At 41.5% G+C, this 12,500-nt stretch overlaps 1 protein-coding gene across 14 annotated transcripts in view; it reads left to right on the top strand.

Annotated features, from left to right (window-relative positions):
- The window catches only part of LOC122248987 (sodium channel protein 1 brain-like), a 319,708-nt gene that overhangs the window by 273,400 nt on the left and 33,808 nt on the right, over positions 1 to 12,500 (top strand). For 11 of the 14 annotated variants that reach the window (XR_015192059.1, XM_086549431.1, XM_086549433.1 and 8 more), the window contains exons 16-19: positions 347 to 529; positions 4,476 to 4,761; positions 7,851 to 9,778; positions 12,111 to 12,251. Coding sequence is in view for 13 of the 14 variants with exons in the window: in XM_086549431.1 (XP_086405557.1) it covers positions 347 to 529; positions 4,476 to 4,761; positions 7,851 to 9,778; positions 12,111 to 12,251 (2,538 nt within the window). In the remaining variant the exon portion in view is untranslated. The remainder of the gene's footprint in view (positions 1 to 346; positions 530 to 4,475; positions 4,762 to 7,850; positions 9,779 to 12,110; positions 12,252 to 12,500) is intronic. The other 3 variants (XM_086549430.1, XM_086549439.1, XM_086549434.1) reach the window with 3 other exon arrangements.

Here is a 12,500-nt window from a genome sequence, read left to right as displayed (position 1 = left end):
TTCAAACGAAAGGCGACCAGGCATCCTAACCCCCCCCCCCCCCCACGATTCTTGGTGGTGATTCATCCCTCGCCTCACTTTCTTCCTAACACAAAACAAGGCTTTTTTTCCCATACTTTAACCCACCATTCTAGCTCAAAAATTGAAAAGGTCCACTCTAAATAGAAATAAAATGTTTATCACAATGATAATAATTTTCATTAAAACACACACACACACACACACACTAATAAAACCAGGTAATTCCCAAAGCTAACGCTATAAAAAATATATATATATGTATATAAAAAATAAAAAATAAAAAATCTCTAACCCCGCACCCTCTCCCCCTCCCTCTCCCCCACAGGGCTCGGAGACCTGCCTGGCCATCTTCCTTCCGGCGCTGGTGATGGGCAACTTCATGGTCCTGAATCTCTTCCTCGCTCTCCTGCTCAACTCCTTCAACTCCGAGGAACTGAAATCCCGGCAGGACGACATGGAGGATGAGTCCCGTGTCCTGCAGTTGTTCATCAGGATTCGGGTGATTGTGGTAGGACGGATATCCTTGGCGTGAATGCGAGTCCTTTGGCACGGATGATGATGATGATGATGATGGTCATGATGATGGTCATGACCTCAGAGGCACTAATACACTTGCTTGCACCTTCTTCTTTGTTTGTTTGTTTGTTTTTTTCTTCCCTTTGTCTTCGTCCTTCTTCAGTGGGTGAGATCTGGGGGCTCGAGGGAGTTGTATTCTTATTAGTTATCTAATGTTTCTTATTATTTTGGTAATCGTTTTTTTTCTGTATATGTTTTTCCTCTCTTTTTCTTCTTCTCTGCTCTGCCCTCAATTCCTATCCCTACTACTTCAGTTACAGTTAATACAACTACTACTATTACTCACACTACTACTGTCGCTGCTGCTGCTGCTACTATTACTACTACTGTTATTACTACTATTACCACTACCACTACTACTACTACTACTACTACTACTACTACTACTACTACTACTACTACTACTATTACTACCAGCACCACCTCTACTACTAGCACAACTACTACTAACAATACTGTTACTACTATAATCAATACCACCATTACCATAACCACCACAACCACTACTTCTATACACTACACCTATTTCCTATATTCCTCCTACTCATTCCATTTCATAATCCCCCTCCTTTCGTCTCCCTGCGTTTCTCTTCCCTCGAGCCTGCCAACCTATTTTTCGTCTTGAGTAAATGAGGCGGACGAATGGAAGGTGAGTTTGAAAGGAGAAATTAGGATGAATAAGATAAAAAAAAAGGATTATGAGAGATTGGATGAGAAGGGGAAAGGATGCTTCAGGATAGGTGTGAATAGGAGAAAAAGATGAGGAATTATTGGATGAGAAGGGAAGGAAATAGTTAATGATATGAGTTATCGAATGAATAAGATAGATAGATAATGAGTGTTTGGATAAAAAGGGATAGAAATGATTAAGCATAAATTATGAGTTATTGCATAAAAAAGAAATGATTGAATGATTAGGAAAATATGTGATGGGATAAAATAAGGGAAAAAAAGAAAAATAGTTGAAATAACGAATGGATGAATAGAAGAAAAAAATGAAGAGGAATAACAGTAAGACAAAAAACCGACAGAAATAGATAATGAACAATCAGAAAAATAAGAAAGAAAAACAGGGATTTATAATCGGTTCTTTGATACGGCACAATTATGTATGCTTCTTTCTTCTTCTTTTTTCTTCTTTTTTTTTCTTTTTTTTTTATCATCTTTCATCGTGTTCGTCATTTATGGTAATCGCCTAGCTGTAACGAGTTTATTATGATAATTATTATTATTAATAGTAGTAGTAGTAGTAGTATCATTATTATCATCATTATCGTTATTATTACTATTGTTATTATCATTAGTAAGAGTAGTTGTAGTAGTAGTACGATTGTTGATGTTATCATTATAATAATAGTTATTATCATTATTATACCTATCATGATAATAAGGATAATATCTTTATCATTATTATCTTTATTAGTGTTGTTTTTATTACTTTTAGTATTATCATTATCATTATGTTAACGAAGCTATTATCGTTTAACTACAGGATTTGCAACTTTCCTCCCAAACATTCACTAACTTCAAAACAACTTTTACCTTAAAAGTTTCTCTTTTGAAAAATGAAAACCCTTGTCCTTACTTATATTTTTTTTCGTAATTTAAAGTCCTATCTGCTATTTTACGAAGCGAGATTAAACAGGAGGACGAAATTAATGTATTGTTTACAAAAAAAACAAATGAAGATAGAAATGTTACGATATCTCTGTGCGTCTAACATAAAACTACTAGTTATATCTTATCAAGCTGATAGATAATGTTGAGAAGAGAAAAATATATATCTAAACTATGGGCTTCACTCATATTGATCGTGCAACCTCTGTTATGGAAGTTGCAGATATTGTCATGCATGGAAATGAAATCAAGCAAGATCATGCGTAAAGAGGAGGCATTGCGCTTGCATGACAGGCATCGGTCATGCCACACTCCACTAAATAACGGAGCCGGATAAACACGAGCCTTATCTTAGAGCTTCAGTAAGGGTTTCATTTTCATATTAATCATGTTTGATAATCTCCAACGCAAGGATATTAACGTGAGGGAGCCTTGCGCTGGCCGAGACCCCTCTCCTCCTGTCTCCCTCCTATCCCCTGCCCCACCATCCTTCCCTTACTGGCGTGTGTCCCTCTTCCTCATTCGCCTCCTCCCTCGCACTTCCCCTCTTCTTAGTATTTTTCCTCACTTGTCTCTTTCTCTTCTTCCCCCCAACACGTTCCTCCTTTCCTGTCCTTTTATATTCCTCATCCCCTTTCTCTCCTTCCCTCACACTCTCTCCCTTCCCATCTTCCTTCCTTCCTTCTCCCCCCGCACCAACCTTTTTTCCACCTTCCTCTTTCTTCCCCTTTCCCTATCATGTCTTTCCCTTTTCCAGTGTCCTTCTGCCCCATCCCACACCTTCCTCCTCCTCGTTCCACCACCCCTCTCTCTCTCTCTCTCTCTCTCTCTATATATATATATATATATATATATATATATATATATATATATATATATATATATATATATATATATATATATATATGTCGTCCTCTCCGCTCCCCTTTTTCTCTCCTCCTTCATCATAGTCTCCTTTCCTCTCCCTTTCCTAATCTCATTCCTCCCCCCGTCTTTCTCTCCTGCCCCCATCACCCTCCCCCCCTTCCAGTCTTTTATCTACGAGACTATGAAATTAGTAAGCACTGTTACCCAAAGGGATCTGGAGGTTTGCCGTTTGTATAAGAGAGAGCCACTGGCTTTTGTTTTATTAATTGCGGATATTGCCGACGCGTGTACTAATAATTGTAGTAGTAGAGAGCTACGCGGTGTGGATACAAAGCGGTAGAGAGAAAGGGAGGTGGAGGGAGAGAGAAAAAAAAAAGAAAGGCATGGAGAGACAGTTAGAGAAAGAAAAATCGTTGGTTGGGGTAAATGACAGAGAGAGAGAGAGAGAGAGAGAGAGAGAGAGAGAGAGAGAGAGAGAGAGAGAGAGAGAGAGAGAGAGAGAGAGAGAGAGAGAGAGAGAGAGAGAGAGAGAGAGAGAGAGAGAGAGAGAGAGAGAGAGAGAGAGAGAGAGAGAGATGGAGAGCAAAACAAGGTCATTACCAGCACAGTATGTGTTAGGTATTGGCACTGCATATGCCTGCTGGTGTCAAAGAAAGAGACAAGAGTACGGGAAGGGGGAATACGTCACTGTCAATGTAGATAAAGTCTGTAGGCCTATTATCACGTGCAGAAGTAGATCTTATTCTCTATTCACATTCACCAAATCTGTATTTTCTAAGATATAAGAGTCAATTTTAAAAAGATCAAGCATGAGGTCACAACGCTAGCATGCCTGTAAAAACATATAGTACTATGCTGTACATATACAATATATGCGTGTGTGTATATACCTTGAGCACATGTAGACTATCTACATCTCTTTCAGTAATCTATCTTCGCTGTCTCATTTCAATCTTAAGCACCTTATGGCATTAATAAGCACAGCGGTAAAGACACTGGTACTAAGAGTTATTTCACTTCTTATATCTGCACCAATAATACTGCGTTGTTGACCATTTATATTATCTTAATATATCAGCGATTATTTTCGCTCAGGCCGGTAAGTGGCAATATGAAATGAATATATTTACAGTAGATATACACCACATATGGTATATATATATATATATATATATATATATATATATATATATATATATATATATATATATATATATATATATATATATATATTATTAAGGAATAGGTCATGATAAATGGAAGGATGAATCTATAGAGTTGTTATTTTTTATCTATAAAAGATAAGGAATATCAATATCTATTACTGTCCACCGGGATCTTCTCTCCTCATTTGCGCCCCCCCCTCCCCTCCCCTCTGCCCCTCCCTCTTCCAGGAGAGTCTCTTCAGCCGCAACAAGAAGACGGACCAACACGACACGGAAGGGGGCCCTGGAGACGGAGAAGACGGAAGAGGAGGATTCGAAGAAGAGGGCGATGACGAAGAGAAGAAGAAGATGAGACTGGAGGAGGGCAAGCACCCTTCCCAGGACGATGACGCAATGCCTGACAGGGGCGTGGTGAAGCAGGCGATCAGTGAACCCGAGATCCGGACGAGGTGTGAGGAGGAAATGACCTCGAATGACCCGCACTTGATGGGCTACAAGCGTATGACTGTTGCAGGTGAGTATTGGTTTGGTTTCTTCTTGGTTGACTTTCTTTTCTTTTCGTTTGTCTCTGTTTACCTTTTTTTTTTTTTTTTTTTTTTTTTGAGAGGGTTTAACAAGAGGGGACGATAGAGGAAAAGAGAAATACTTTTTTTTCTAAAGAGTGCGTGAGAGGAGGGTGAAGAAGGGAAAAAATAGATGAAAATGTGGTTTTAAAAAAGTGTGAAAGAGGCGTGAAGATGGGAGAATAGATAAATAATTCTTAATTGTAAAGAAAAGTGTAAGAAGTGCGTTAGAAACCCTTTTTTATTTTCATTTTTCTCTTTTTGAATGTGAGTAGACCGGAAGGTGCATTTCGCAACGGACTGGTTGACTGATGTTAGACTTTTCTTCTTATTCTTCCTTTTCTTCCATGATAAGATTACTAAGTGTTTATTTAATTTTCCATTGTATAGTTAATGTTCGATGTTGTTAAATTTAATATTAAGATAATGTCGATAATTAGCCTTGGTGTTAGAGATGGTCTGTCTTGATACAGCACGTGAGACTGCTGTTTAAAACATGGTGATAAAAATGATGATAAATAATGATAATAATAAACAGAAATAATTATGATAAATAGATTATTCTCTAAAAGTTTTCTTTTGTAATGAGGAAATTCCGTGACACTTGGCACCGGAACACAAGGTTGCTGATGTTGGTTTGATATCACTTTCTCGATCAAGTTGATTGGGAATCATTAGTGTTGGCACTGGTATTTAATGTATGTTTTGTTATTCACCGATAATCATTATCCAGTTATTGTTATTGACTGATTTGCAGCATAGATTTGATTAAGAATACGAATTGTTTATGTTGCTCTGTTTCCCCCCTTGCTTTGTATAACTGTTTTCTTTGGATAATTGATTTGTATAAGAACAATAAAAGTGGACTGGGAACAGTGTGTAAATGTGAGAATGAAGAATGATAGTGTGATAAAAAAAAAAAAAAAATTGATGTGTGTGTAAAAGTTCGTTAATGTGGGTTGCATGCGACTTATTCAGGTAACTTTTATAGTTTTGTTTTTTCAGCTATTTATTTCTAGTGTTGGCCTAAATACCAAAGAAAAATGCTCACGGTATTTACACTTATATATAATGATGAAATGTATAATCTCTGGTATTGCTGAACATTCTAATTCCCTTTTGTTAAATACAATATGACCAACTCTCCTATTTGTGATATAACGTAAGTTCAACACTTCAGTTAAAAACTTCAAGGACTGTGTACTTAGAACTTTCTACTTAATAATTGCACTAATTCCTGTATGTGTATGAGAGAGAGAGAGACAAAACAAACTAATTGTTCTGATAGCTTTACTCTCAAAAAAAACAACAACATTATCTCTGTCTTCAACACTATAGACTGTTTGTACTATAACCTATTGTGTATCCAAACCCGGTGTCTCTTTTATTAGTCTTATTGTATCTTTGTATCTTTAAAGCATATGCATATTCCATCGCCGTGTGTTATTTTCTTTCATTTATCAACCCCCCCCCCCTTTGCTCATTTTAGTCAAGAACCAGCTCAATACCGAATTGGCTCTCCAGCCGAAGGAAAACGGACGCTTACAGAAGATTTTGATAAATGGAAAGAAAGTTAAATTTCAAGGTAATCTGTCTCTGGTAGACATTTACTTAGATAGATAGTGAATTATAGAAGAAAAAAAATATGTATACTATAATATACATATATACACATCTCTCTGGATGTCGCTATATCTAAATGGCACGTACATGTAGCTTGTATTTGACCACACCCGTTAACGGTCTTTTGGGAAAAAAGATATTGAGGACATTTTGGTTTCTCCCTTATTTGTTTCGCCTTATTTGCTGTATTTGCCTTTCTCTTTTGTGATCAGCCTCTTTTTCACTGATTTGACTTATTTTTCTTTTATTTTTGTCGTTCAGTGGGCTTTTGCTTCGAAACACCGATACTGTTTTGCGTAGTTTGAATCCCAGCTTTAGAGTGACCAAACCGAAGCCAAGGTCAACTCTCATTTCTAATGATAATCATGTTAGTGTACTCACTACGATTTTTTCATGTAAGGCAAGGAATAGGGATGAATTTTGGAATATGTATTGATATTTTTTTCCTCGCTGAAGGAGATTTTTTTCGAATTAAACACGTCAGATGATGAAGTAACCCATGTCAAGTTTTTTAAAAGCGGGACCCAGAAGTGACTGACAGTGTTCTTTCCGCACTGTAGTCGTGGGTCGTGTCTCGTGTGTGTCTTGTGTCAGTATGGTGTGTATAGTGACCCCCCTCCTTTGTCACAGCATCTAAAGAGTGAAAACTATTGTGCTGTACCTCTGCACGTTGATTTTTATCTGTAGTTTGTAGGAACATATACAAGTATATAATTATGTGAGGGCTGTTCATTTTAAACTTACCATACCCTTGGAACTCTATTATTATCTTTGAGAAATTACACTTTTTCCCCCTGGGTCCATTAGATAGTTTTATCTATAAATCATCTGTATAAAAATGAAAAAAAAACATGATTGTTGTACATGCGTTTACATTTGCAAACACGTAGCTCAGTGATTATCACTTTCGTTACGTGTAAAACCAAAGCTGTGTAGCAAGCTTGGATCCACAGGTCTGTATTGGAATTTGGACTTTGTAAGCTGATAACTAATGACCAGGAGCTTGTTGCTGCAATGCGAGATATTGTATCAGAGCTTATTTTATAGTGATGGCAAGAGTAATCTAGTAGAGATTATGCTACTGGGCATTTATTTTGCAAATGCTTAAGGAAGGCATACTTTCTACACATGCTTTTAAAAAGAGAAAAGGTTACATGACCTCCTGCTTTAGATTATAGCACTGCATCATTGTAATAATATTAATGAATGTACATTTATTTAATGAATGAGTATCATATTATGTAGAATACCTGAATAACAATTCGGAAATGATGAAGCGTTGATGATCGCAGCTTCTGAACTATTCCTTTTGTTTCTTCTTCTCTCGTTGTCACTTTGGTAATCACGATGTTGACGTTATATTGCCCATCTCCCCCATAATGTTGGTGGCGTGACCCTGGTCCCCTTGGTCTGGCAGGTGAGGAGGACCGGACTGAGATCATCGAACTCCTCGACTTCCGCTCAGACCAGCCGCAGTTCGCGCGCTGCGGCGGCCGCCCGGCCCAGCGCCGCAACCACGAAAACGAGCTCCGCGACTTCTCCTCAAGAGACGCCTCCCAGGAACACCGATACGACGACCACCGTCCCGAAGACCGCCGTCAGGACGAACGAAGATCCGAGGAGCGACGGCCCGATGAGCGGAGGGGCGAGGATCGGCGATCTGAGGAGCGACGGCCTGACGAGCGTCGTCTTGAAGATCGTCGATCTGAGGATCGTAGAACGGAAGAGCGCCGCCTGGACGACCGTCGATCCACGGAGCGTCGTGGTGACGACCGGCGGCCTGATGACCGCCGACTCGAAGATCGACGAACTGATGATCGTCGTCATGATGATCGGCGACCAGATGATCGTCGGCATGAAGACCGACGACCTGATGATCGCCGACTCGATGACCGACGAGCAGATGATCGTCGCCTTGAGGATCGGCGGACCGACGATCGCCGGTCTGAGGAACGTCGCGGGGACGAGCGACGCCTCGAAAACCGGCATTCTGAAGAGCGTCGCTCCGAGGAGAGACGTCCCGACGCGCTTCGCCTCGAGGACCGGCGATCCGAGGAGCGCCGCTTCGAGAACAGGCGGTTTGACGACCGGCGTTTCGATGACCGACGCACTGACGATCGGCGCTCGGAAGAACATCGTTTCGAAGACCGCCGATTCAACGAGCAGCACTTTGACAACCGGCGGACGGAGCAGCGACACTCGGAGGAGTATCCCGAGGACTTTCGCCCTCCATACCGCCAGAGGGAGTACCTGCAGAGGTACCGGTCGATGCGCGACTACCGCCAGGAGTACCGGCACTCAGGCGACTTCCAGATGCGGGACTTCTCCTCGGACAGGCTTTCGGAGGAGTTCCTCCAGGACTTCCGCCATGCCGAGGAATACCGGGCCAGGGAATACCCTCTCGATTCCCACTCCATCGAGTACAGACCTCGCACATACACGCACGACTACCACCGCTCAGCAGACTACTCCATGCAGGACTATCCTCTCGAGCGCCGGATACGAGACTACCTGCGCGAGTTCGGATCGGGGGACTTCCGGTCGAGGGACTACCAGAATGAGTTCCGGTCACGGGACTACTCCTCAGAGTACACCCGCCTCTACCGGACGGGGGACTACCCGTCGCGAGACTTCCACTCGGACTACAACGCCACGGACTACCACAGCCGAGACTACCCGTTGGAGCGGCGCCTGAGGCTGTTCTCGTCCACCGGCCGCTCCTCGCTCGAGTTCCTACATGACCGCCACTCCGAGTACCACCAGCTGCGCTCTGACTACCGGCCGGACGACTACTCCCGCGTCTACCCGCACATGTATCGCTCCCGCCGCCTGCGCTCCGACGACTACCACGGCCGGGAGTCGCCGCAGGACTACCGGCCGAGAGAGTTCACCGACGAGTACCGGCCGAGGCTGTCCCCTGTGGACTTCAGCACCCGGGACTACTCACCAGACTACCTGCCTAGAGACTACTCTAGGGACTTCCGCACGTCACACGGCTACTCCAACGAGTTCAGAACCAGAGAATACTCGGATGATTACCCTTATAGAGAATACCCTCGAGATTACCACCCTAGAGTGTACCCCCGTGAGTCCCCCCCTAGGGACTACCCCCACGACTCCCCACCCAGAGACTACCACCGCGACTCCCCCCTTTCAGAATACCCCCATGAATCCCCAGGGAGGGACTACCCCAGGGACTACTCCAACGGATTCCCCCACGAGCACGACTACCGCCAGCTGCCCTTCCCGGAGACTAACCTGTCCGAGGCAACCAATTATAACGAGGACAGCGTGTCGGAGGTCAACCTCTCCGATGGCAACATTCCCAAGATGAAACTCGATGAGGTGAGACAGAAGACGCGGTTCCTTTCCTCCCTCTTTTCTTTATTAACTTATTTTTCTTTAGTTTTTTTTTTCTTATTATCATTTCACGTTATTTTTTGTAGAATTTTCGTGTTTAATGTATTTCCAATATTTAATTTCCTTTTAACATACGTGTTTAATAGTATTTGTTATTTTTACTCGGCGACTTCTAAATCTTTTATGTATCAGTATTTCTTATCAAAACGATCACTCGACTCGTGGTTTCAAAACTGAAAAATCAGAAGCAAAACATGAAACTCAAAAGAATCCGGACGATTCTTTGTGCAAGAACGATATGGTAAGTGAATGATATATAGGAAAAATAAAGAAAAGAAAAACACGCTACACATTATGTCTCGGTAAGTAACCAACATTTCAAACATCTCTCTAATGTAGATAAGGGTCGACCAGCATCGTGATCAGCCCTTTAGCAAATCCCGTTCAAGATTTTATGTTCAATTATATATAAACAACAACAGTCATAGAAAATGCAGGATTAAGAGTTACTCTGTTAAATCATGCAGTTTTTTGGAGTCATAGAACAGGCCTCAACAGGTGATCAATTGCAGGTGAGTTCACGAATCCGTTTGAATTTGTATATTAAGCTTTTTCTTTATGATCATCTCATTCTCTTTTTTGTTTTTACTGCAACTAAACACGTGTGTGCCTTTGTCTGTTACGAACAGCTGTTGAAGATGACTGGAAGGTTGGACAGAGTCATCAAAGTCCCTTCTTCTTCTTCTTCTTCTTCAACCTTTCAACTTCTTCATCCTCATCCTCCTCCTCCTCACTCATACTCACTCTCCTCTTCCTCCTCCTCCTCTTCCTATTCTTTTTCCTCTTCATCCGCTTCCTTCTCCTCCTCCTCTTCTTCCTCCTCTTCATGGCAATCCTCCTCCTCCTCCTCTTTCTCCTCCTCCTCCTCCTCCTCTTCCTCTTCATCACAATCTTTTTTTCTCCTCCTCCTCCTTTTGATCCTCTTCCTTCTCCCCCTCCTCCTCCTCGTCCTCTTCCTCCTCCTTCTCCTCTCCCTACTCTTCCTCCTTCTCCTTCTCCTCCCCCTCCTCCTCCTTCTCCTCCCCCTCCTCCTCCTTCTCTCTTTCCTCCTCCTTCTTCTCATCCCCATCTCCCTCCTCTTCCTTCTTTTCCTCCTCCTTCTCGTCCTACTTTTCTTCCTCCTCTTCCTCCTCTTCCTCCTCCCCCTCTTCTTCATCTCCATCTTCCACCTCCCTTCCCCTCCTTCCCTCTCTTCCTTCTCCTTCTCCCACTCCTCCTCCTTTTATACATGTCCTCTCTCTCTCTCTCTCTCTCTCTCTCTCTCTCTCTCTCTCTCTCTCTCTCTCTCTCTCTCTCTCTCTCTCTCTCTCTCTCTCTCTCTCTCTCTCTCTCTCTCTCTCTCTCTTCTCTCTCTCTCTCTCTCTTCTCTCTCTCTCTCTCTCTTCTCCTCTCTCTCTCTCTCTCTCTCTCTCTTCCTCTCTCTCTCTCTCTCTCTCTCTCTCTCTCTTTCTCTCTCTCTCTCTCTCTCTCTCTCTCTCTCTCTCTCTCTCTCTCTCTCTCTCTCTTTCTCTCTTTCTCTCTTTCTCTCTTTCTCTCTCACTAATCACAAAGACTCAAATAATCAGACAGAATGAGACTTCCTCTGATCTCTAAACATGGCATTTGCACACAATATAATCCCTTTGATTGAAGTCAGATAATTATCTACGAATTTTATTTTTTGTATTATTGTATCTTTTTCTTTTTTCCTATATGCAATTTATAATGTTCATCCATTTTCAACACAATTTTTTTTTTCATTATATGATAGGTTTTATGTGTACCAGTCAGTAATGAGATAATAACACATTTAGAATAGTTTGTATATTTTTATATAATGTAAATTTTAATGTTCCCCCATTTTCTATAGTCATTTCAAGTTTGATATTTGATATCAAATTTCCGTATGATGAGAGAGATTTAAATGAAGTCAAAAGCTTCTATAGACATTTTTTTTTAAGTATTTTTTTAATATATATTAATTCTTGCAAGCTTATACACTTTCAAGGAATGTGCCTTTACACATTAACCTCCTATAGCATGGAAGTTTCTAGCATGTTGTTTACTAATATATCAGTTAGCATAGAGTAACTGTAAAATCTCAGCACTCTTGTGGTAGATCAGGATAAAGGAAAAAAAAATGAAATGATTCTTTCAACTAGTCTACTAGACCCTCCCCTTCTCTCTCCCTTTTACCCTCCCACTCGCAAAACAAGCCGATTCGAGACCAAAGCTTTTTTCAATTCTCGCTCAGTACCGCCCGTGCTTACCTCCTCAGATCAGCTTCCAAGACATGCATCGGTCGAGCTCAAAGGATATTGACGCTTTTCATGACGAGGTCTTCGATGACCCTCAGACCAAAGACACAGAGCAGGAAGAGCCGCTGGGTAATGGTGGCCCGAAAGCCAAGCATTGGCAGGTGAGAGGAGAGATTTACTCATAATGAAACCATTAAGAAAAGACAGGATGATGTTGTAGAGATGATTAAACAGGAGGGAGGTTGTGGTAAGTAAGAAGGGCATGGGTGGAAGATGTTATATTAATCACTTTTATGTAGCTAGTCTACCATAATGTAGCTGTTTAATTTTACTTAATTTGCTTTGGTTTCCTATTAACAGATCATAGAAAAAAGAGAAGCAAGCAGAATTGGGTCAATATTTGCCATTAG

Source organism: Penaeus japonicus, unplaced genomic scaffold (assembly GCF_977035675.1).
Source record: "Penaeus japonicus unplaced genomic scaffold, GWHDUDI00000001_assembly GWHDUDI00000022, whole genome shotgun sequence".
Taxonomy (NCBI): Eukaryota; Metazoa; Arthropoda; class Malacostraca; order Decapoda; family Penaeidae; genus Penaeus; species Penaeus japonicus.
Note: the sequence above shows the minus strand (reverse complement) of the source record. Positions and strands in the feature narration are given on the sequence as shown.